This window comes from Anabrus simplex, chromosome 3 (genome assembly GCF_040414725.1).
Source record: "Anabrus simplex isolate iqAnaSimp1 chromosome 3, ASM4041472v1, whole genome shotgun sequence".
NCBI lineage: Eukaryota > Metazoa > Arthropoda > Insecta > Orthoptera > Tettigoniidae > Anabrus > Anabrus simplex.
In genome coordinates, this window is record NC_090267.1 from 143,819,474 (window position 1) to 143,844,507 (window position 25,034).

The 25,034-nt window shown below is 38.5% G+C and overlaps 1 protein-coding gene across 4 annotated transcripts in view; it reads left to right on the forward strand.

Moving 5' to 3' along the window:
- Window positions 1–25,034, forward strand: part of Coq2 (ubiquinone biosynthesis protein COQ2, mitochondrial) — a 229,058-nt gene that overhangs the window by 19,561 nt on the left and 184,463 nt on the right. For 2 of the 4 annotated variants that reach the window (XM_067142743.2, XM_067142742.2), the window contains exon 2: window positions 23,494–23,890. The exons of 1 other annotated variant lie outside the window; for it this stretch is intronic. In XM_067142743.2, coding sequence (XP_066998844.2) covers window positions 23,533–23,890 — 358 coding nt within the window. In that variant the 5' untranslated portion in view covers window positions 23,494–23,532. Of the gene's footprint in view, window positions 1–23,493; window positions 23,891–25,034 lie in introns of those variants that run through there. One more of the 4 variants, XM_068226601.1, reaches the window with a different exon arrangement.

The window sequence follows — 25,034 nt, forward strand, 5'->3', positions numbered from 1 at the left end:
GCAGTCGCCCAGGAGGCAGATTCCCTATCTGTTGTTTTACTAGCGTTTTCTTAAATGATCGCAAAGAAATTGGAAAATTATTGAACATTTCCCTTGGTAAGTTATTCCAATCCCTAACTCCCTTTCCTATAAACGAATATTTGCCCCAATTTGTCCTCTTGAATTCCAACTTTATCTTCATATTGTGATCGTTCCTACTTTTAAAGACACCACTCAAACTTATTCGTCTACTGATGTCCTCCCATGCCATTTCTCCTCTGACAGCTCGGAACATACCATTTAATCGAGCAGCTCGTCTCCTTTCTCCCAAGTCTTCCCAGCCCAAACTTTGCAACATTTTTGTAACGCTACTCTTTTGTCGGAAATCACCTAGAACAAATCTAGCTGCTTTTCTTTGGATTTTTTCCAGTTCTTGAATCAAATATTCTTGGTGAGGGTCCCATACACTGGAACCATACTCTAGTTGGGGTCTTACCAGAGACTTATATGCCCTCTCCTTTACATCCTTACTACAACCCCTAAACACCCTCATAACCATGTGCAGAGGTCTGTACCCTTTATTAACAATCATAGTTATGTGATTACCCCAATGAAGGTCTTTTCTTACATTAACACCTAGGTACTTACAATGATCCCCAAAAGGAACTTTCACCCCATCAACGCAGTAATTAAAACGGAGAGAACTTTTCCTATTTGTGAAACTTACAACCTGACTTTTAACCCCGTTTATCATCATACAATTGTCCACCGTCCATCTCACAACACTATCAAGGTCACCCTGCAGCCGCTCGAAATCTTGTAACTTATTTGTTACTCTGTACAGAATAACATCATCTGCAAACAGCCTTATCTTGGATTCCACTTCTTTACACATATCATTGATATATATATATAAGAAAACATAAAGGTCCAATAATACTGCCTTGAGGAATTCCCCTCTTAATTATTACAGGGTCAGATAAAGCTTCGCCTACTCTGATTCTCTGAGTTCTATTTTCTAGAAATTTTCTAGCTCCAAGTAGTTGCGTAATAAGGTCAAAAGCCGCTTGAAGCATCAGTGTGTAGAAGTGTTGTGTCTCTTTCATAGAATAATCTTTGTAGTAGATTGTAGTCATGAGCTGTCTTGCGAAGATTCAACAAATAGGGTGTTCAATAAAGCCTTAGATGTAGGAGAATTCAGAACGTGACGCGTGTTGATGACCCTAGTGTTGACAGAGAGGTGACTAGCCTTGTTGGTTGCTTGAGATGATCCCATTGGCTGACGTAAAATGGGATGCAACGTCGTTTCTGTCAGTGATGATAATTAGATTCCTTTACTAACCCTGGCAAAATAAAAGCACTAGAACCTCTTTGCTTGATCAGAGTCCAATGGTTTTGTCACTAACCAATCCAGACCAATGGTTTTGTCAGTAGCCAGACCTATCCAATCCAGGCTAATGGTTTTGTCACTAGCCCGAATGATAAGACCGCATGGCAAGAAATAAAGTTTTAATTCACTATTTCTTAGTGCTTATCTTAGTTCCTAACTAGACAGATTGGCAGCCTTGTTGAGAGTGTCTTCCGCGAGAAGTAAACAAACGTCAGTCATTCTGCACGTAAATATTAGCAATAAAAGTTGGGGTACATGGGATGTAGTGTTGCATCAGATAAGAAAATGGAGAAAAGGGATTGTTTATCTAATGTTAAGGCCGGGTGTTTCCCTAGACCTGAGCACAAGTTGATGTCCAATTTTGGAATCTCTAAGGGCGAGAGGTAGGAAGTTGGGGGTAAATAAATGGCTGAAGACTTTAGTTGTGAAACAATCATCAAACATGGTTTGATGGTGCTGGGTGTGAATGGGGACAGGAAGATCCATGTTAGGGGTTTAGTGGATACTGCAGTGGCTGTGTCTTCATTTGGCTAGAGTGTTAGCAGTTAAGGCAAAGTAGAAAGCTGGGTTGTCTGCATTGAAACTGGTAGATGATGATGGATGAAGTGCAGTCATAACATCCTTGTGTGGGGTAAGACTTGTTGGTGGTGCTGTTGGTGAAAATGATGCTGGGTATATATAAATGGCAGGTCTTATGGTGGCTGTGTTTACAGGGGAAAGAGGCAAAAGTGGGATAGAGGTTGGTGAGGTTCATAGCGATTGAGAATGTTTTTGTCATAGAATGGCACCTGCATGTGACTGTGAGGCTTTTTGGAAGAAGACTACGGGTTTAGGATGAAGATAAGAGAAGACTGAATGCTTGTTTTAAATCGTCATCAGTGTAGACCGTTGCGCCTTTCAGCGTTCAGTCTGCAAGCCTCTGTGAATTTACTAAACGTTGCCACAATCCTCTATATGCAACTAGTGCTGTGCCTTCATTTAGTTCTATACCTCTTATCTTTAAATCGTTAGAAACTAAGTTTAACCACCATCGACTTGGTCTCCGTCTACTTCTCTTACCCTCTATAAGAAGAGTCTGTTATTCTCCTGGTAACCTATCCTCCTCCATTCTCCTCGCATGACCCCACCACCAAAGCTGGTTTATGCGTACAGTTTCGTCCATCGAGTTCATTCCTAACCTAGCCTTTATCTCCTCATTCCAAGTACCCTCCTGCCATTGTTCCCACCTGTTTGTACCAGCAATCATCCTCGCTACTTTTACGTCTGTTACTTCTAACTTATGAACAAGATATCCTGAGTCCACCCAGTGTTCGCTCCCTTAAAGCTAAGTTGGTCTGAAAACCGACCGATGTAAACACAGTTTCGTCCGGGAGCTGACTTCCTTCTTACAGGGAGGAATGGCGTATGGCTTTTAGTGCCGGGAGTGTCCGAGGACAAGTTCGGCTCGCCAGATGAGGTCGTTTGATTTGTCGCCTGTAGATGACCTACGCGCCGTGATGAGGATGAAATGATGATGAAGACGACACCCAGCCCCCTTGCCAGCGAAAATAACCAATTAAGGTTAAAATTCCCGACCCTGCCGGGAATCGAACCCGGGACCCCTGTGACCAAAGGCCAGCATGCTAACCATTTAGCCATGGAGCCGGACTCCTTACAGAGTGCTGTTGATCGCAACTGCGAGCTTACTGCATTAGCTTTACTGCCATTAAGACCGAGTCATCAGCATAGGCCAGACTGCCTATTACATTTCCACCTAACTGAATCCCTCCCTGCCAATTTATACCTTTCAGCAGATGATCCATGTAAACTACGAATAGCAAAGGTGAAAGATTACAGTCTTGTCTAACCCCTATAAGTACTCTGAACCAAGAACTCAATTCTCACTGCAGTCCAATTGTCAACATAAATGCCTTTGATTTTAATAATCTACCTTTAATTCCATAGTCCCCCAGTATGGTGAACGTCATTTCCCTTGGTACCCTGTCATATGCTTTGTCTAGATCTACGAAACATAAACATAACTGTCTATTCGTCTCGTTGCATGTTCAATTACCTGGCGCATACTGAAAATCATCCTGACAGCCCCTCTGTGGTCTGAAATCACACTGGTTTTCATCCAACTTCCTCTCAACCACTGATCGCACCCTCCCTTCCAAGATGCCAATAATGAATACTTTGTCTGGTATACTAATGAATGAGATACCTCGATAATTGTTGCAGTCCTTCCTGTTCCCTTGCTTATACTGGTGCAATTACTGCTTTTGTCCAATCTGAAGGTACCTTACCAACAATCCATGCTAATCTTATTACTCTGTTAAGCCATTTCAACCCTGCCTTCCCATTATACTTCACCCTTTGGGTCTAATTTCATCTATTCCTCCTGCTTTATGATAATGGAGTTTATTTACCACCTTTTCCACTTCCTCAAGCATCAATCAATCAGTCACTACTGATCTGCATTTAGGGCAGTCGCCCAGGTGGCAGATTCCCTATCTGTTGTTTTCCTAGCCTTTTCTTAAATGATTGCAAAGAAATTGGAAATTTATTGAACATCTCCCTTGGTAAGTTATTCCAATCCCTAACTCCCGTTCTTATAAACGAATATTTGCCCCAATTTGTCCTGTTGAATTCTAACTTTGTCTTCATATTGTGATCTTTCCTACTTTTAAAGACACCATCCAAACTTATTAGTCTACTGATGTCCTCCCACGGCATTTCTCCACTGACAGCTCGGAACATACCACTTATGATACAAATTCTTATAATTTTGTTAAATGCCACCTATTCAATACAATAATAACATAATAAAAACTTGCATATTTATTAAGTAGTTAATATAGTAGGCCTACATGTTTCGCTCCTTTTTCATAAGCATCATCAGCCAATTATCATTTACTTAAGGTTATATAAGATCATTAATCTATTCTATTGGATTAAATTATGCTTGTATACCTGATTGACAAAACTTATAATATTTTACAAGTCATATAACAATAAAATTATGTCTTTAAGTTAAAACAAATTTGTCTAAAATCTATCTATTTGTAACATTTTATTGACGAAACTGATCTGGTGAACATCCTTTAAAATTATTTTAAAAACCTTTTGAGATCTGGCTTAGACACCATATTAACAACTTAATAAATATGTAAGTTTTAATTACATTATTATTGTATTGAATAGGTGGTACTTAACAAAATTATAAGAATTTGTATCATAAGTAGATCTTAAATACGGACAAAAAATGAAATTTATAACCTCCAACATACCACTTAGTCAAGCAGCTTGTCTCCTTTCTCCCAAGTCTTCCCAGCCCAAACTTTGCAACATTTTTGTAATGCTACTCTTTTGTCGGAAATCGCCCAGAACAAATTGAGCTGCTTTTCTTTGGACTTTTTCCAGTTCCTGAATCAAGTAATCCTGGTAAGGGTCCCTTACACTGGAACCTTACTCTAGTTGGGGTCTCACCAGAGACAAATATGCTCTCTCCTTTACATCCTTACTCCAACCCCTAAATACTCTCATAACCATGTGCAGAGATCTGTACCCTTCATTTACAATTCCATTTATGTGATTACCCCAATGAAGATCTTTCCTTATATTAACACCTAGGTATTTACAATGATCCCCAAAGGGAACTTTCACCCCATCAATGCACTAATTAAAACTGAGAGGACTTTTCCTATTTGTGAAACTCACAACCTGACTTTTATCCCTGTTTATCATCATACCATTGTCTACTGTCCATCTCACAACATTATCAAGGTCATTTTGCAGTTGCTCACAATCTTGTAACTTATTTATTACTCTGTGCAGAATGACATCATCTGCAAAAAGCCTTATCTCTGATTCAACGTCTTTACACATATCATTGATATGTATTATATAAGAAAACATAAAGGTCCAATAATACTGTCTTGAGGAATTCCCGTCTTAATTTTTACAGGGACAGATAAAACTTCACCTACTCCAATTCTCTGAGTTCTGTTTTCTAGAAACAGAGCAACCCATTCAGTCACTCTTTTGTTAAGTCCAGTTGCACTCATTTTTGCCAGTAGTATCCTATGATCTACCCTATCAAATGCCTTATACAGGTCAATCGCAGTACAGTCCAATTGACCTCCTGAATCCAGGATATCTGCTATATCTTGCTGGAATCCTACAAGTTGGGCTTCAGTGGAATAACCTTTCCTAAACCCAAACTGCCTTCTATCAAACCAGTTATTAATTTTGCAAACATGTCTAATATAATCAGAAAGAATGCTTTCCCAAAGCTTACATACAATGCTTGTCAAACTGACTGGCCTGTAATTTTCAGCTTTATGTCTATCACCCTTTGCTTTATATACAGGGGCTACTATAGCAAGTCTCCATTCATTTGGTAAAGTTCCTTCATGCAAAGAATAATCAAATAAGTGCTTCAGATATGTTACTATATCCCAACCCAATGTCTTTAGTATATCCCCCAAAACCTTATCAATTCCAGCTGCTTTTCTAGTTTTCAACTTTTGTATCTTACTGTAAATGTCATTGCTGTCATAGGTAAATTTTAATACTTCTTTAGTATGTCACCTCCTCTATCTGGACATTATCCTTGTAACCAACAATCTTTACATACTGCATAATTTCACCAAATCATTTTCCTCCTCCCCATGAGGTTCGCTATTTGCAACACCACCATTAAGATTTCCTTTTACGCTGAGAAGATTTTCAAAATGTTCCCTCCACCTGTCCTGGGATCTGTTATGAGTTCACTTGAATTACCCAAAACACTGTTCATTTCCTTTTTCCCTCCGTAAGATTCTTTATTAAGCGAGCCGCATAGTGTAGGGGTAGCGTGCCTGCCTCTTGCCCGGAGGCCCCGGCTTCAATTCCCGGCCAGGTCAGGGATTTTTCTCTCGACCTGAGGGCTGGTTCGAGGTCCACTCAGCCTACGTGATTAGAATTGAGGAGCTATCTGACGGTGAGATGGCGGCCCCGGTCTTGAAAGCCCAGTATAATGGCTGAGAGGACGTGTCGTGCTGACCACATGACCCCTCATAATCTGCAGGCCTTCGAGCTGAGCAGCTGTCACTGGGCAGGCCAAGGCCTTTCAAGGGTGTTAAGTGCTGTGGTTTTTTTTTTTTGGTTTGGTTTTTAAGATTCTTTATTACAGTCCAGAAAGGTTTCCCTGCTGCTTGACATAGCCTTTCCAGGTTATTACCAAAATCTTCCCACGACTTCTTTTTCGATTCAACTACTATTTATTTCGCTGTGTTTGTTTCATCTACGTACAATTCCTTGTCTGCATTGTCCTTCTTTTTACGTTTACAAGCTGCTTTTACTTCATCATTTCACCAAGATGTTCGCCTTTTCCCATCTTTACACACAGTTTTTTCCTAGGCATTCCCTTGCTGTTTCTGCTACAGCATCCCTGTATGCCACCCATTCTCTTTCTATATCCTGAAACTGCTTACTGTCCACTGTTCGGAACTTCTCACTAATCATATCCATGTACTTGCATCTAATTACTTCGTCCAGGAGATTTGCTACCCTTATTCTTTTGCAGACAGATTTCACTTCTCTATCCTAGGCCTAGAGATACTTAGCTCACTACATTTCAAATAGTGGTCTGTATCATCGAAAGATCCCCGGAAAACCCATACATTCCTAACAGACTTCCTGAATTCGAAGTCGGTTAAGATATATAGTCTATTATGGATCTGGTACCCCTAGCCTCACACGTGTAGTGGTGAATGTTTGAAGACTGTATTTGTTAACGGGTAAAACCGTACTTGCACAGAAGTCCAGTAAACACTTCCCATGGGGCCGATGTCCTGCGATGTTAGGCCCCTTAAAACAAGAAGCGGCATCTCCGAAAACTGTAAAAGAGTAGTTAGTGGGACGTAAAACAAATGACATTATTATTATTAAAGCAAGAAGCATCATCATCATCAGCGCTTCCCATTCCCATTAGCTTCCATATCTTCCCCACATTTACCAATCGCCCTTTTTGTATCTTTTAGTTCTGTTTCCAACTCTCGCATTGAAATCGCCCATTAGCACTATCCTATCCTTGCTGTTGACCCTGACTATGATGTCACTCGATGATTCATAAAATTTGTCAACTTCATTCTCTATCTGTACACTCACATGTTGAATATACTGAGACAATTCTCATCCTAATTCCTCCAACTGCCAAATGTACCCACATCATTCACTCATTTGCGTGGCTAACAGCAACGATGTTTCATGCAATGGTATTCCTGATGAACAGCCCAACCCCTTATCTGCCCTTCCCTTTTTAACATCCGTCAAGTACACTTTCTGGTCTCCTATCTCTTCCTCAATATCTCCCCTTTCCCGAATAGCATTTACTCTTAGCACATCCAGATGCATCCTCTTTGCTGACTCAGCCACTTGTACTTTCTTTCGTCTATGAGCCCCATTAATATTGATAGCTCCCCATCGAATTCCATTTCGTTCACCAGGTTGTTTCCAAGGAGTCCCTTGCCTGTCAAATGGGAGAGTGGGACTCCGTTACTTCCATAGGTCCGAGGCTTGCTTAAAATATTTTGAGCCCGGTAAATTCATTAAACAGGATGCTACCCTACTTACACATAGTCCAAGTGAGGATCTCTCCTCAAACGGGTTAGTGACTACCGATGGAATGTATAGTCCCAGCTGTCCGAGCACAAGGAGGGCCATAACACAGAATATGTCCAAGATGCCCACTCTCATTCCATAGTAACTGGTATCCGGACTCTCAGGATCACTTACTACGCCAGTCAGCCGTTGCCCATGGTTCACGAACTAGGACGTGACTACAGTAACTTATACCGTGAACCTTCCTTACAACCCGTAATTCCTCTCATAAGAGTGTGAATAAGAATAAGACTGTCAAGACAAATCCTGGTCTATTTGTAAAATCTATTTCAGTTTGCATTATGTAACAAAGAATGTCTATAATATTTTCTTAAGTTTGGAGTTAAAATTACAAAATGTAGTAATGAATTTTGTATTATTATTTTTGTGAGTTGATCAATACAATATCCATATACTTTACTTGAGATTGAAAATAAAGTAAACAAATATATTTTTTTTTTTAATGTGGGCTGCTCAGGCCCTCTGTTGGTATGCACAGGACAAAAATACCTTGGTATTGCTCGGGTTAATTAGGCACCTGCAACAAGAGTGCAGTCACACTCATTGGCATTCTAAAGGTTGATGATTAATGATGAGTGGTGTGAAACATGATGCCCCAGAGCTACTTGCAAATAGAGTTGTGGAGGTGATTAGTCTAATTCACAGAGGCTCACAGACTAAACGCTGGAATGTGTAATAAATAGTCTATATTGAAGATGTATATAACATTTCGTAATCAACATCATATGGGTTCGTTTAATAAATTGTAAGTTATACCACAGTTACATCTTCCAATAACATTACAGCATGTGAAATCCATGATGTGCATGGAAAGACAAGGCAATTTGTGTCTCATCAAATAGTATACCACCTGTCGCTGATATGCTGTAACGATGGCCGTCCTGTTTGCGAAGTGCATCTTATGCAATGGCTTCCTCTGTTTCAAAATGAGATCAAAGTTGCATAGACTGAGATATAGTGAATAGGGATGGTCTTCTTCCCATCCCCACTTCTTTATTAGGTTCTTGATGGGAGAGACAGTGTAGGCTGTAGCATTATCATAGAGTACGGCATTGTCCAGCAGTGTCAGACATTTCCTACCGAAGTGTATGTCACAAATGACCCTGCAGAAATGTGCAGCAATACTGGGCATTGACTGTATGGCCCTCATAAACGGAGTGGTACAGAAACACTTTGTTGTCATAAACCAAAATGGGCATGGATTCTGTTGCACTTTATGTCATCGTGGTGATGCTGCATGATGTCATTCAGCTGACTCACGTTTCAGTTCTCTTCATACTCTCATGCTCATGTTTCATCAGTTGTAATAATGCAGTTGAACGTGTTGTTCCTTTCGCACTGAAATTGCTCCAAGTAGATACAGCGGTTTTCATATCACATGCACTTCTGCACCTCTGATTACTGATGTAGAACCTGCTTTAAACACTTTTGGCAGACCTACAAGTACTGTCGTAAAATTAGGAGCACTGTCAACCCAGATATACCCGTATGTGTAAATAATTCCTGCAAAATCCAACATCGGTCTTCTATTAAGCACTGTTATTTAATGGCCATGGGTAAGTTTGAATAGGCCGATATGGGACATCCACTGCACATCCTGTCCTCAGTTGCTACGTCTCAATGTTAGAAGACTGCCACCCAGCATGCTACATTTCAGTATGGCAGTGCTCTATCACTCGTAAGTACTCGTACATCCACATAGTACTGATGGCCATTTCTGCCATGGAAAATTATTGCAATTTTTGCGTATGACTGCTGTTTCACTTACATCAAGTTTAGAATACAGCTGAGCACATATTGACTATGCTGAATGTTGATATGTTAGCCCACCCATGCTCTTAGATGTAATCTGTTTCACATCCTTTGGTAGCGTGTGCCACAAGGTTTCCAACGTAATACCAGTCATACTATTGTCTCGATACGACTAACAGTTTAACTTTACATTTATTTTTCAGGTTATTTAGACTTTACTGTTGACAGGCCTTATAAAATACAAATACTTGCAAACAGGGGTTTAAAGACACCATACAAACCATAAAATATACAAATGGATCTATTATTATTATTATTATTATTATTATTATTATTATTATTATTATTATTATTATTATTATTATTATTATTATAAATGATATTATATTATAATAATAATAATAATAACAACAACAACAATAATAATAATATTATCCAATACAAATGAACCCTATTTTACAAAGTATTTCAGGTTATAGTTGAAACAATTATAAGTTGAACATAATTATGGTGATTTACAGAACCCGTTTATGAAAGATGCGATGAATGAAAAGTAGTAAATGTTTGTAACAGCATTTCTGTATGAAAATATGGTATAGTGGTTGTGAAAGCTGAATATTACAGCAGTTCAAATGAGAGTCCAAATCAAATCTTGCTCTTGCAAATACAGGACAATCAGATATTAAATGATCAACTGTTTGAGTAGACCCACAGAAGCAAGAATACTCACCTGCCAGAATAATTTTAAAACATTCAAAATATGATTTGAAATTTCCATGGCCTGATATAAATTGCATTTACTCATAATTTGGCACTAAAAGTTTGCACTAAAGTTGGTTATAAACTGTGGGAAAATATATTCTTCTAGTAATGGATTCATTTGAAGCAGAGGTCTAAAGGAGGTTCCATTGATTCAAGATATGTTCTTTGATTTGTCTTCTTGCATAGTATAAGAGAGAACTGTCATACATGACTTCCAGGTTTGATTGAGCATCAGCTTTTGCTAGTTGACCAGCTCTCTCATTTCCAATGGATCCAGTATATCCGCGAATCCAGGAGATGCAGATATGACTGTTTTGGTGAGCTATAGTTCTTATAGCAACTGCTAACTAGTTCATGTTATATTTGTTGTCTATAGACTTCAATGCAGCCTGCGAGTCACTGAGTATTTGGACCCTTTTATTGTTGTCATGACACCACTGTATTGCATATTTAATGGCTAGTAGTTCTGTCTGAAAGACCGAACAGCAGGAGGATAGTTTATACTGCACTGTAAAAACTTAACTTCGTTTTCATGGACTCCAAAAGCACACCCAACCAGGTCCTTACCGTTGTTGCTTGATGTACAATAAACCATCAATATAAATGATGCAGTCATGAGTGTGTATGCATTTGTTACGGAGAATCTTCTTGAACAGTCTTGGATGACCAGACTGTAAAAAAAGTGGAATTGTTGTTCTATAATTAGAATATATGAAAAGCAAAAATGTATGAGAAGTTCCAACCTGTTTATAATAATAATAATAATAATAATAATAATAATAATAATAATAATCTTTTTTTTTTTTACGAGGGATTGTGGAAAATCTTCAAAAGACACTTGTGAAGGGTCCGCACTCCACAAGTGTGCGGCATTCTTACCCACTAAAAACCACAAACCCTTTTCCCACGATGTGTATAATCACCCCGGAACCACTCTCGCATTACTTCAGGGTGATATCATGCTTTGTCTTTCAGACTTCTTCTTTATGAACGTTTGTATGCTTCCAAATCCTTCTTCTGTCGAAGGACATCCTCCACATACACTGTCACGCGATCCCAGGATTCCTGGTTTCGTAGCATCGCAGAAATAATATTACCTGTTGTCAATTCTCCTAGTTCAGTTTCCACACATCTTCTCTGTGTCGTCCAATGGCCGCACACAAAGAAGGTGTGAAATACGTCATCGATGTCATCACACTATATGCATGCTGCATCACTCGCTCTGCCCACTCTATGCAGGAATTTCCGAAAATATCCATGTCCTGTTAGAAGCTGCGTGAGGTAATAGTTTACTTCACCATGGACCCTTTCAACCCAGATATCCAAGTGTGGTATCAGCAGTCGCTTGGTCCATTTACCCCGAGGGTCACTTTCCCATCTGAGTTGCCATCGCCTCATCCGTTGACTGAAGGCACACTTCTTTGCACATTTCTTTCCCAGCTCTCCTTGGGTACGCCAGATTTCATGTAGCTCCTATGCAAGTAGGTCTATTGGGGCTATTGCTGCCACCGTGAGGATTGCAGGTTTGGAAACTGTGTGGTATGCACATGCAATACGTAAAGCTGCTCTCCGTTATATGGCAGCTATCCTTCTCCGATACCAAGCAAATCTCAAGGATTCAGCCCAGATTTCAGAGCCATACAAGAGCACTGACTGAACCGTCTACATGAGAAGACGTCGTTTATTGGACTTCGGACCTTTAATATTTCCCATCAGTCTGCTAAGTGCAGTCATGTATTTTACTGCCTTATCTGTCGCTCTCTGAATATGATTCCAGAATGTGAGCTTAGTGTGGGTTACTGTAGTCACGTGCCACCAAGAGATAAGCTCTTATTACTTGGCGATTTCAATACCAGAGTTGGTAACGATCATCAATTATGAGGCAATGTGATGGGAAAACATGGACTTGGCAACTGTAATGCCAAGGGTCTGCTGCTCCTTGGTCTATGCACGATCATGGTATTTCGTTCATGAAATTTACCATTTCTTATAAATATAAATATTTTCTTCTCTGCAAATACTGTACATGGGTTTTATACAGGGTCATTGCAAAATAATATTTTAAAGCAAGTAGGATAAACATATTGAGGTGATTGTGGTCTGAAACTGAAGAGGAAAAATGGGACAATTTTTATATTTCTGTATGTGCTCCATTAGTAGCATGGCAGACATTGAATCTTGCTTCGTATATTGTCAGGAGTGATAGTTGCGACGGCAGCAGTGATCCTTTCTCTGAGATGCACGAAGTCACGTAAATTCTCACTCCACTGGAGTGAGATCAGGGCTTCTAGGCGGTTAGAGAATAGGGCCATCTCCACCAATCCAACCATTCAGAAACTGAGCATTCAATGCATTCAAGAATCAAGAATCTTTATTTGCCATTGACCATATACAATGAAATAGGCTTCGTTAACTGATAATAATTTAGTACTTAATATAACTAAGGCTGAATGAACATACACCTTTTATTAAAACTTAATACTAACATTATGCATTTCTAAGAATTCAGAGGTATTATAGAATGGATTTTCTATTAACCAATCATACATTTTTCTTTTAAAACTACTTAAAGGAGTGCACCGTGCAGAATGTGGTAATTTATTAAATAATCTTAAACAACTGATTTTATGTGAGTGAGCAGTTTTTGACAGCCTGTGAATTGGGATATCAATGTCTGCTTTGCCCCAAGTATCAGGAAGGTGAATGTTTTCCCTAGTACTGAATTCATTTATGTTGTTTTTAACATATGTCAAAGATATATAAATATACAAATTTATAATTGTCGGTATTTTAAGCTTAATGAAGAGAGATCGACAATGGTCAATTGCACCAGCCCTACACATTGTTCGGACAACCTTTGTCTGTATTAGAAGAATATTATGTACATAAGAAGAATGCCCCCATAATAACAGTCCATAAGTAATGAGTGACTGGAAGAGACCAAAATATGCCATCCTTAGGTAGTCACTGCTAACTAAATCCCTCAATTTCCATATCAGATAGGCCACTCATGATATTTTTTTTACAAACATGATCAATATGTGTTTCCCAGTTCAATTTGGCATCAATATGAAAACCCAAAAATTTGACCCACTGACTGACTTTGGATAATCCTAGTGTGAGAAATTGAGTTTTATCCTGAATCTTCAACAGCCTATTGGATGAAAACCAATGCATTGCAGTTGCAAGAGCTTCCTGTGACATCTGATGCAAACCTGAGACGCTCTGGTATTTTATAATTAACGTTGTATCATCCGCATACAATATAAGAGCATGACATTTAACATTTTGCAGTAAATCATTGACTGCCAGAATGGATAAAAATGGACCAAGGACAGAGCCCTGTGGCACACCCGTTGTAACTTTCTTCAAAGTGGAGTACCTATTTTTGATTGAGACAAGCTGATGTCTGTTATTTAAGTATGACTTAATTATGTTCAGTGAGGGATACTCGACACCATAATCTCAAGCTTTGCAAGTAAAATTTCATGATTAATACAATCAAAAGCTTTACTTAGATCACATAACACAAAAGAGATCGCCTGCTTGTTTTCAAAACTGTTAATATCTGATTAACAATTTCAAGAACAGCAGTAGTAGTACATTTACCTTGTTGAAACCCAAACTGACAGTCGGATAGGAGATTGTAAGTTTCAGAATAATTGCTAAGTTGATTGTACAAAAGTGATTCAAATATTTTAGAAATTATTGGAACAATTGAGACTGCACGATAGTTCTGAAGATATTCTTTGTCCCCACTCTTAAATACTGGAATAATTTTAGAAATTTTAAGTAGATCAGGAAAAACTCCAAACTCTAAATACTTATTAAAAATCCATACTCTTTAGAGTTTGATAATTTTAAGTTAACTTGAATTACTTCATGAGATGTGATTTCAACCCAATGGAAAGTGTTTCGGCAGGGGGGGTTGATTGTGAAGAAAGTCACTCGCAGCTGTACCTGTTGCCTTAATTTGATCTCCGATTTCTTTTACAGAGTTTTAAGAAATAATTATTCAGTTCTTCCAGATCGAGAAATGTGTCTTGAGTTCGAGTAGGGATGTTTTCTTGTACTATAACATCCCATGCTGCCTTGCATTTGTTGGGTGCATTCTCAATATATTTTTCACAAGCTTAAGTTTTGGCATGGATAAGTTTTCTTTTATATAACTTTTTACAATTAAGATAAGTGTACATTATTAAGCACATCACAGTACTGATAAGTTATTAAAAAGTTACATTGAACAAGCACATTTGATATGAATTCCACAACTAAAGCATACACTGAGCTTTCTGCTGGGCAATCCACACCATACTGCCCTGGCCACACACCGCACCTGCAGACGCGCTGTTCATAGCAAGGGTTATGTCACGAGAAGACTGAAGACTGCTGACAACTCCATCATTTTAACTGATAATGGAGAAATTTTAGAGCATTGGAAGGAACATTTCTCTGTGCTTCTAAATCGTGCCTCCAATGTCACTGAGGACTTTCTTCATTATGTCCTTCAGCAGCCCCAACAACCATGAAGTATAACCATGGATGGCAGTTCTACCCACATACAGAAGCTTCACCAAAGCACTCAATCATATAAAACCAAGAAAGGCTCCTGGTCCTGATAACATCTCTCTGGAACTGATACATCGTGGAGGTATACCCTCGAAGACTAGACTCATCGTCTTGATTTGGGAAACTTGAGAAGTACCTGACGACTTGAAGAGTGCTACCATCATCATTGTCTGCAGAAAAGGCGAATGTAGCATATGTGGAAACTACCGTGGTATATCGCTTTTGTCAGTTGCTGGTGAAATTCTCACAAGAATTCTATTAAACCGGCTCCCAAGTTCTCAGAGAGAATTTTGTCGTGAGTCTCAATGTGGTTTACGGACCTCCAGAGGCACAAGAGATATGATCCTCTGTGTTAGACAGCTCCAGGAAAAATGCAGAGAGCAACAGCAGCTTCTGTATTTAGTTTTCTATGATCTGGAGAAAGCCTTAGATTCAGTACCAGGATCTGCTATGTGGAAAGTATTGAGACATTTTGGATGTCCTGAACGTTATGTGGAATTGGTTCAAGCTCTTCATGATGGCATGTCTGGACAGGTTTTTCATGGTAACTCATTATCAGATTTGTTCCCAATCCCTCATGGATTGAAACAAGGCTGAGTGCTTGCTCCTACACTCTTTGCCGTGTACATGGGTGCCATGCTGCATGAATCATTTGCAAACAACTTAGATATGGAGATTAAGTTTTGTTTTGATGGAGTTTATTAAATCTGGCAAGAGTTCACTCACAAAGACTTACTCTGTTTAGCAGGGTGATAGAACTGCAGTATGCCGATGACACCGCATCTCCTGCTCTAACACCTGCAGAACTACAACAGTCAGTCAACTGCTTTAAAACTGCATGTGATCGCTTTGGTCTTGCCATTGATGCGGAAAAAAAAAAACGAAGGCACTTGCACAACTCTTCCTGGGTTCAGTATCTCCATCTTAGATGCAACACTGGAGCAGGTTGATCACTTTTCATATTTTGATAGCATCTTGTCTAAACGATGTACCTGTGAACAAGATGTTGACAAAAGAATCGGAGCTGGTCATGTAGCATTCGGATGGTTAATGCACAGAGTCTTTGTGAATAACGACCTGAAACTGCATACCAAACTCATGGTGTACAAAGCTGTTGTCATTTTCACGCTACTGTATGGTTGTGAAACTTGGACACTCCACTGCCCTGATATCAAAAAATTTGAGCGCTTCCACCAACAAAAAATGATAGTCTTGATTATTAAGTGGGAAGACTATGTGACCAACACAGCCGTTCTCAACAAAGCGTAGATAAATAGCATTGAGGCAACAATCATCACTCATCAACTGAGATGGTTAGGCCATGTTCACTGCACGAGTGATATCAGGCTTCCCTGCCACATTCTTTATAGTGAACTTTGCTCCGGCAGTAGACTTCATGGAGCCCCTCTTAAGTGTTTTAAGGACCAGCTGAAACACATCGTGAAGACAATTGGTATAAATATACAGACATGGTAATAATGTGCTGTGGACTGTTCATTGTGGCGGAACACTACATCCACCGCTGTCTACTTGTTCAAAAGAGAACGCCGCAGACATCAAGAGGACAAGCAAGAAAGCTCTGTCATTTACCACCCCGCCCTCCTGCATACATTCAGTGTGATATGTGTGGGCGTATGTTTTATGCCAAGATTGGTCTGTTTAGTCATTGCAAACACATCCATAAACTGAGTTTATCTGCTCACCTTATGCAGATCGAGTTACAGCCGCCGACGACGTATGTGATGTACTATATAATAGAGAATGCAGTGCATATTTCTATTGGTACTGCTTAGTAAATTCATCCTGTAAAATTCAGACACTTATTGCTGTTCTTTCATTAAAATATTTTTGAATGGCAGTGTATTGTTTTGATTTAGAAATGAACAAAATTTGACCATAAGAGGTCTGACAGGAAAGATGACAAGAATTGTGCAATGCAAGTAACAGGGAATGGCTAGAATACTTTTGTTATATGCTGTAAATCTCTAAGGGAGGGGGGCATGATTAGCTCAGTGGCTTAGCTACTGGTTTCCCACCCAGCCGGCAGGCTAAGGTTCGAATTCCAATCGATCATGGGTTCAGTTTTCATCTCAAAATTGACATTGTATTAGGAAGGGCATCCATCCCTAAACAATCAGGCAAAAACCATAATGAGGCTGGGTGGCTCTAGTAACACTTGAATTAACTGGGATAAGCTGAAAAAGTGGTTTTGTTTTTGTGACCTCCGAGTGGGAACTGAAATTTTGCTCCACAATATTGTAAAACACAATACAAACCATAAAATAAACAAATGGATCTGTTACAATATATAAGAAAAGATGGCGTCAGCGAAGGATGCAAGTGAAGATAGCTCCCAGTTCTCTTGCGAAATAATTGGGAATAAGTGTGGTGTAAACAAGAAGTGAGTGAAGAATGGTATCCAGTGTGAAAAGTGTTTAATTTGGTACCATTTTGAGTGTATATGTAGTGCTGGTTTTGCTAAAAATGAAGATACTTGGATCTATTTGACCTCTGGCGAGTGCAATTTGAATAGCGGTAACAAACCGTGGCCTACAATGGTCAACGAATCGCTGGTGTCTCATTCCTTGCAGGATGGAGGTAATGATAATGTACTTGTAATTCTCTCTTTATTGCAACAGGATTTACAAGCATTAAAAGCGAACAATGAAATTTTAAAGGAGAAGGTACGTTTACTGGAATCGAAAGTACCGGTAAACACTCAGAACACAGGTGGCTCTGTGAATTACAGCACGTCGTGTCATGATGCTTCACATTCTAGGACGAAAAGTGTACAGTTAAATAAGGACAAGTTTGTAATTGATACCAAAAATAGATTTTCAGCCCTGAGGGAAGTAGGCGATACGCAAGGACTTATCTGTATGGGAAGCAGTCAAACGTACAGCACAAACTCCGTTACGAGACGTGGCAAAGTTAGGCCTAAAATCCCACACAGTGCACCGGCAAAAGTGTCGAACATTCTTATATTTGGTGATAACCAGGCGAGGGGAATTGCAAAGGAAATAAACAATGAAGATATTGCAGCATCGGCCGTCATCTGTCCTGGGGCCCCAATCAAGAAGGTACTGGAAAACACGGAGCAGGCAGCAAGAATCTCGGAAGTCGCGATGCAGTAGTGATCATCGGCGGGACGAATGACGTAGCTCACAACGATGCTAACAATGTCATTTCTCAACTTAAATGTACACTAGGTAAGCTGACTCACACTAACATCTTTGTAGTGAACGTGCGCCACAGGCATGATTTGATAAGAGACTTGTGTGTGAACATTGAAGTGGACAAAGTTAATACAGATATGGTTAAAATTTGTAAACATTTTTGTAATACTCAGGTAATTGAATGCAGCAGTTTTGAGAGACAGTGTTACACAAAGCATGGCGTTCATCCAAACATTTCAGGTAAACGAAAGATGCAAATATTGTTCTAGATTTTATTAACCATAAGATATGTACTGTAAAAAAGGCAACTCCTTTGAGTTATAATACTGACCAGGAAAACTAGTAGAAAGAGCCAGCTGTACTTCAAGCTGGCTCAGTCAACTAGAAAATGGAACTCAGGAAAGTAAGGAATATCAAGTTACCCAATTGCAAGTCACGTTTTAGGGAGGAAGGGGGTCTGAGATTGTTCTTGGTAAACTGTCAGTGTAGTAAATAAAGAATTAAAATTCGGTACATTGATAAAATGTTATGCTACTGATGTGGTGATAGGAGTGGAATCGTGGTTGAGAGAAGTATTTCTAGAAGGGTATACAGTCTATCGTAGAGACCGAGGAGATAAAATGGGAGGGGGGTGTTTATTCTGGTGAAGGAAACTTATTGTTCACATGAATGGTTTACTGATGAAAGGGATGAAATATTAGGGATAAAATTAGTTTGTGATAATATGAAGGAGGTGAGAATTATAGGAACATATAGGCCTGGAAGAGAGGAAAGAGACATGGAAATATTTGAGAAAATATTAGATTACACTCATAAAAACAATAATAATGATATGGTAATAATTGGGGGAGATCTAAACTTGCCTGAAGTTGAATGGAATGGAGCTGCAAGTGAAGCCCATGAACAGAAACTGACAAATAAGTTAACACAATGCGGACCGGTCCCGAGAAAACTCGTGTTTGCCTAGCCGAGAGTTGCGGACCGGACCCGAGTTATCTCGTGTTAGCAGCAGACCCAGCAGACTGAACTTTAGTGTTATCTTTTGAGATATACGGGAACTATTTGGAGGTCAAGGGTTATAGAACTCTGTTATGTATGGTTCTACACAATCGATAGCCGCTTTTCTTTCCGAGTATTCTTCGTATCATAGATTTTCTTTGCATTTCTTGACAACATGTTTACAAAGTTCAAAGAGCCATGCAAGATGGCAGCGCCCAGGGATCGCACATGTTTAGACAAAGATGAAATTATTCGCTAATTATGTGCTGGTACAGACTCCTTATATCTAAGTGATGCTGAATATTTAGATTTCGATGATGAAATATCCTCTAACGGAAATGTTTCAAGTGATGACGAGGATATAGCCTTATCTTCAAGGTGTGGAAATCACATAGCGCAGAACGAGTCTGATAATTGTGTTACGGGTGTAAATATTCTAAATATTGTAAATAATGTAGTGTTTTCTGACAACTGGGTTGTGGACAACATTGAACCTAGGCTAGAGTATTTTGAAGATGCTCCTGGTATAAAGGTATGGCCTAATGAATCTGGAAACATAGGACAAGTAGCAGGACTTCTGTTTGGTGAGGAATTTTTTCAGTATGTAGCTGAACAGACAAACTTATACTCTGAGCAGAATTCACATTCTTATAACGTATCCCATAAAACACTAAAATGGACTAATGTCACTAGCAGAGAAATTTAAAAAATATTGCTCTGTGTATATTGATAGGGCAGGTGAAGAAATCATGTCTGAAAGATTACTGGCGAACCGATCCCCTAATAAAAAACCCATATTTCCGAAAACTATGAGCCGAAATACATTTCAAGAAATACCCTGCATTTCAACAACTATTCAGGAAGGCCACTAGAGAAATACACAGTAGTCCTTCAAAAGCTAGTGAAGTTCTGACAGTTTATTTGAATGCAGGCACTCCAGCTTAGAGGCAGTTAGAAAGTGGCCGGGAACAGGGCTATGCATGGGGTGAAGGGCACCCGGTCCACAATGTGTTAATTTGGGAGGGAGGATTTACACAAGTAGTAAAAGAACTGACTCGTCTCAATAACTTGCTAGATGTATTCTTGGTTAAACCATGGGAAATTGTTGATAAATCTGAGGTAATTGAAGGAATAGGTGACCATAAGGCTGTAATAATGGATGTAGGACTGGTACCAAAATAGGCTTAATAAGAGGGTCACACAGGACAAGAAATTGTACAGAAAAACTAAAGTTGATGAATTTGGGACTTACCTTAAATCACAGTTCAGTTGTTGGATAAGTGAAGGGAGTAAAGTGGATACACTTTGGGCTAAATTTAAAGGAATCATTTGGGAAGGAGAGAAGAGATTTGTACCTGTTAAGAAGGGTAAAATTACCTCAGACCCTTTTTATTATAGGCCTACAAGGGAAATAAGACAATTAAAAAGAAAATGTAGAATAGTTAACAGGAAAATCAAAGAGGGTAGGGAGAGTAGAGAAACTAGAAAACAGCTAATTAGGGAACTGAATAGAGAAAAAGGAAGTATATGAATGGCATACTTCAAGAGGGTAATGACCACAAAGGGAAATGGAAAAAGCTGTATTCATATATTAGGAATCAAAAAGGAAAAGGAATCCAAATTCCTACAATGTTGGGAGAAGGGGTGAACACTATTTAACAGATACTGAGAAAGCAAATCTATTTAGTAGGGAATTCAGAGATTCAGTAGAAGATTGTCAGGAGTTGGAAACAGAAGACAGAGAGGGAGAGACACATAGGGAAACAAGAAGCTTCTCATTCACAAATGAAGATATTTTCAGAGAAATCAAAGTGCTTCAGTAAGGAAAAGCAGCAGGAAGACATAGTGCCTTATTTAAAATTTCTCTTTGACTATGTCATAAATAATAGTGTAAAACCAAAGGAATGGAAGGAATCTATAATAATACCAATTTATAAAGGAAAGGGTGATAAAAGGAAACTGGAGAACTACAGACCAATCAGCCTGACCAGTATAGTTTGTAGAATACTGGAGAGTTTAATAGCAAAGTACATCAGAGGGATATGTGATGATAAAAATTGGCTCATGAGGAGCCATTATGGATTTAGAAAGAAATTTTCTTGTGAGGCACAACTGGTGGGATTTGAGCAGGACATATTAGATCAGTTAGATTCAGGAGGCCAGTTAGATTGCATAGCCATAGATCTTTCCAAAGCCTTTGATAGAGTGGAACATGGAATATTATTAAAGAAATTGGAGGGAATAGGATTGGACGTAAGGGTTATACGTTGGATAAGAACATTTCTAAATTCAAGGTTTCAGAAAGTCAAAGTACCGTAGGAAATAATGTATATCACAGGAGGAGAAAGTTTGGAAGGGAATTGCACAGGGTAATATAATCGGTCCATTACTTTTCTTAATGTATGCAAATGATTTAGTGAACAGTATAACATCAAAAATAAGATCGTATGCTGATGACATAATTGTTTATAGGGAAATAAATAACATTGAGGTTTGTTCAGAATTACAAAGGGACCTTGAGAGTATCCATCAATGGGTTGAAGAAAATAATATGAAGGTTAATGGAGGCAAATCAACTGTTACAACATTTACATGCAGGAGTTTTAAAACTGAATTTGAATATACTTTGGATGATGTAGTTATCCCAAAAGATGGCAAGTGCAAATGCTTAGGTCTGAGATTTGAAAGTAATTTGCACTGGAAGGGTCATGTGAATGACATTGTCGGGAAAGCATACAGATCATTACATGTCATAATGAGGCAACTTAAAGGATGCAACAAAGTGTTACTTAAGTATGGTTCGTCCATTATTGGAATATGCAAACAGTGTTTGGGATCCTCACCAAGAATACCTAATAAAAGAAATAGATAGTGTGCAGAGGAAAGCAGCAAGATTTGTAACAGGGGATTTCAGTAGAAAAAGTAGTGTATCAGAAATGTTAGAGGAATGTGGGTGGGAAACTTTAAGTAAGAGAAGGGAGAAAACTAGGTTTATAGGATTATATAGAGCCTATACAGGAGAAGAAGCATGGGGAGAAATCTGTGAGAGGCTTCAGTTGGAAAATAATTATATCGGCAGGACTGCCCACAAGTATAAAATTAGAAGGAATTTTAGCAGAAGCGATTGGGGTAAATTTTCATTCATTGGGAAGGGCATGAAGGAGTGGAGCAGTTTACCATGGGTGGTGTTTGATCCTTTTCCAAAATCTGTACAGATATTCAAGAAGAGAATAAACAGCAACAGGGAAAATAAATGAAATGTTAGAGGGCATTCGACCAGTGCAGGTTATTGTAAATAAAAAAATGTGTGTGAATAAATTAATTCCATTCCCTTGTCTATGGAGTTTGGACAGCCAAAGTAGGGGATTGCCTGAAGGGGTGAAGTACAGGGGGACTTCGAGGGCCCTGGGACCGCTATGGTAGCTGTGAAGGCTCTTCAGGAACTCTGAAGAGTGGTGGCGAAAGGGGCTCTGGTTAAGACGAAGCAGGTCGTTAAGCTACTTAGGTTCCAAAACGGATAAAAAATAAATAAATGCAATGTAAATTTTAATCTTATACTAGTTGTATAGTATTATTTGAAGTAATTCCACATACTGTATACGAGTTGACTATGTTTGTAAGTACAGGAGATAATATAAGTAGAATTTTGTAAACGGTATACACTTATTAAGGATGAGCTGTGTGTTTAATAGAAAAAATTGTTAGCGTAAATTGTATAATATTGTATTCTAGGAAAATTTTCTTCTTCTCTTGTTAATTTAAAATTTGTGTTTGGCAATAATGTATTTTAGTGTACCATTTGCCACTGAGGTAGACACCTCATTTGTAAATAAAGAGATTTTGATTTGATATATGTGAATTTCCAATCTAAGAATTTAAATTGAAAATAAGTTATTTCAGCAAAATGTTTTTATTATTTTTATTTTTATTTTATTTTTTTATTTTTTTTTTTATTTTTTTAATATTTTTTTCCCTTTAGCCAGTTAGTGCTTGTGAATGTCAGTTTTTCCAAGTGTTATGAAGTATTGTATTTAACTTAAACGAAGAACAGGAATTATACTGTGAACCTTGTAGGGGAGACCAAAGTTTTGCTCAAAAATTGTATTTATATCGTTACTTAAGTGATTAAAATTTGAAATAGTCAACAAAGTTTTGTGTAAAAACATGAACCAAAGCTGTTATACATTGTGACTTCTTTTGTTATTTTCTGTGCTGTTTCAGGGTGATTTTTTACACATATGAACTTCCAGTGCACCATTTATGAAGATGCAGACTGTGCTCTCAAATGGTTTATCAAAAACTCTTCCACATTTACTTTGGAAAATATCTGGCTGTTATATTACAAGAGGTATTACAATAGCATCACATCATTGTTCATGTATGCTTACTAGGCTACACAAAAGTGATGTGAATAAATACACCAGTGCAGAGCACTTCTTACCATTTGATAGATATACAAGAGCTTTCCACAATTCTGCTCATCAACTGCAGCAGAATACAGACTCCTCAAGCAGTTACCAGCTTACACCTAAGACTCCAGTTGCAGCTGTCATTGTCAACAACTTCCCTACTAATGTTCAGCCCTACTTGAAGTTGATGAGGATTGATAGACCAATAGGTTTGTATTGTCAATCATAAAGATTCCATACTTATGTTTGGAATGTGTGTTTTTCCTAGGAGGATAAACAATTATAACTAGGAATTTGATAATCGTTCATGTTGCAAATGGAGTAGAATATCATCCCTAAGCTTTATAAAATATTGGGCAAAAAATGGAAAAAGGTTGAATAAGCAACTGCATATTTTGGTTTTTCCTTTTGTGAGGGCATATTTTAATGTATTTTGGGCAATATCAGAAAATTCATTGTTTATTAGATGGCATAGATGACATTAGTCATGTACTCAGGCAAGAAGTGCTTCCTACCCCTAGACAGGCTTAAACAAGCGCTGATTCTGGAAATTTTACTTATAATACAATTGACATTTCCCCATTACAAATGGAAGTGTTTAGATGCTCCAAGAATCTTCAAAAATGTAAAGAATTTGCTGGTACACTACAGTGCTAATAAAAATTCCTGGATGACTTCTGAATTGTTTGAAGCTGAAATCATTCAGAGTGGGAGCTTAGAATTCAGAACAGAAGGATCTTATTGCTTGTTGACAACCTTACAGCACACCTTGTACTCACAGGTTTTGAGAATATCGAGCTTGTATTTCTTCCCGTAAATACGCTAAGCATATTACAGCTCATAGATCGAGGCGTAATCTGAAGTCTCAAATGCCACTATTACATGCTCGTGTTATTGAGAATGATAGAATACATTGAGAAAATGTAAGATTATATTGTTATGCTGATGGATACTTACAAATGCATTAAAAATCATGGGGACAGATTATTCCCAGAGCTATGGTATTTACTCTCATATCGGTCCCCATTGTGTAATTTCCCACCTGTGTGGAATTTTTTAAAAAGGGCTGAAGTTCTTGCATAATTTCCCCCTCTCTAATTTTTTTAACTTAAGATTTTGCGAGTTGTCTGTTGTTATGTGTGAATTTGTACACCCCTGCTACTCTTGCACACAGATTAACTGGGTAGACAACACTTTGTAATCCCTGCAAATCATCACTAACAGCCTATTTATGATCAGATTGTCTCTACCTGTTACATGTTTCCTCAGTTGTTTCTAGTCTTACCATGAAGTGTCTGTCACTTTGTGTAGTAATGAGTGAGTGTCCATTGATAATGCTGCAAAACAACAGTG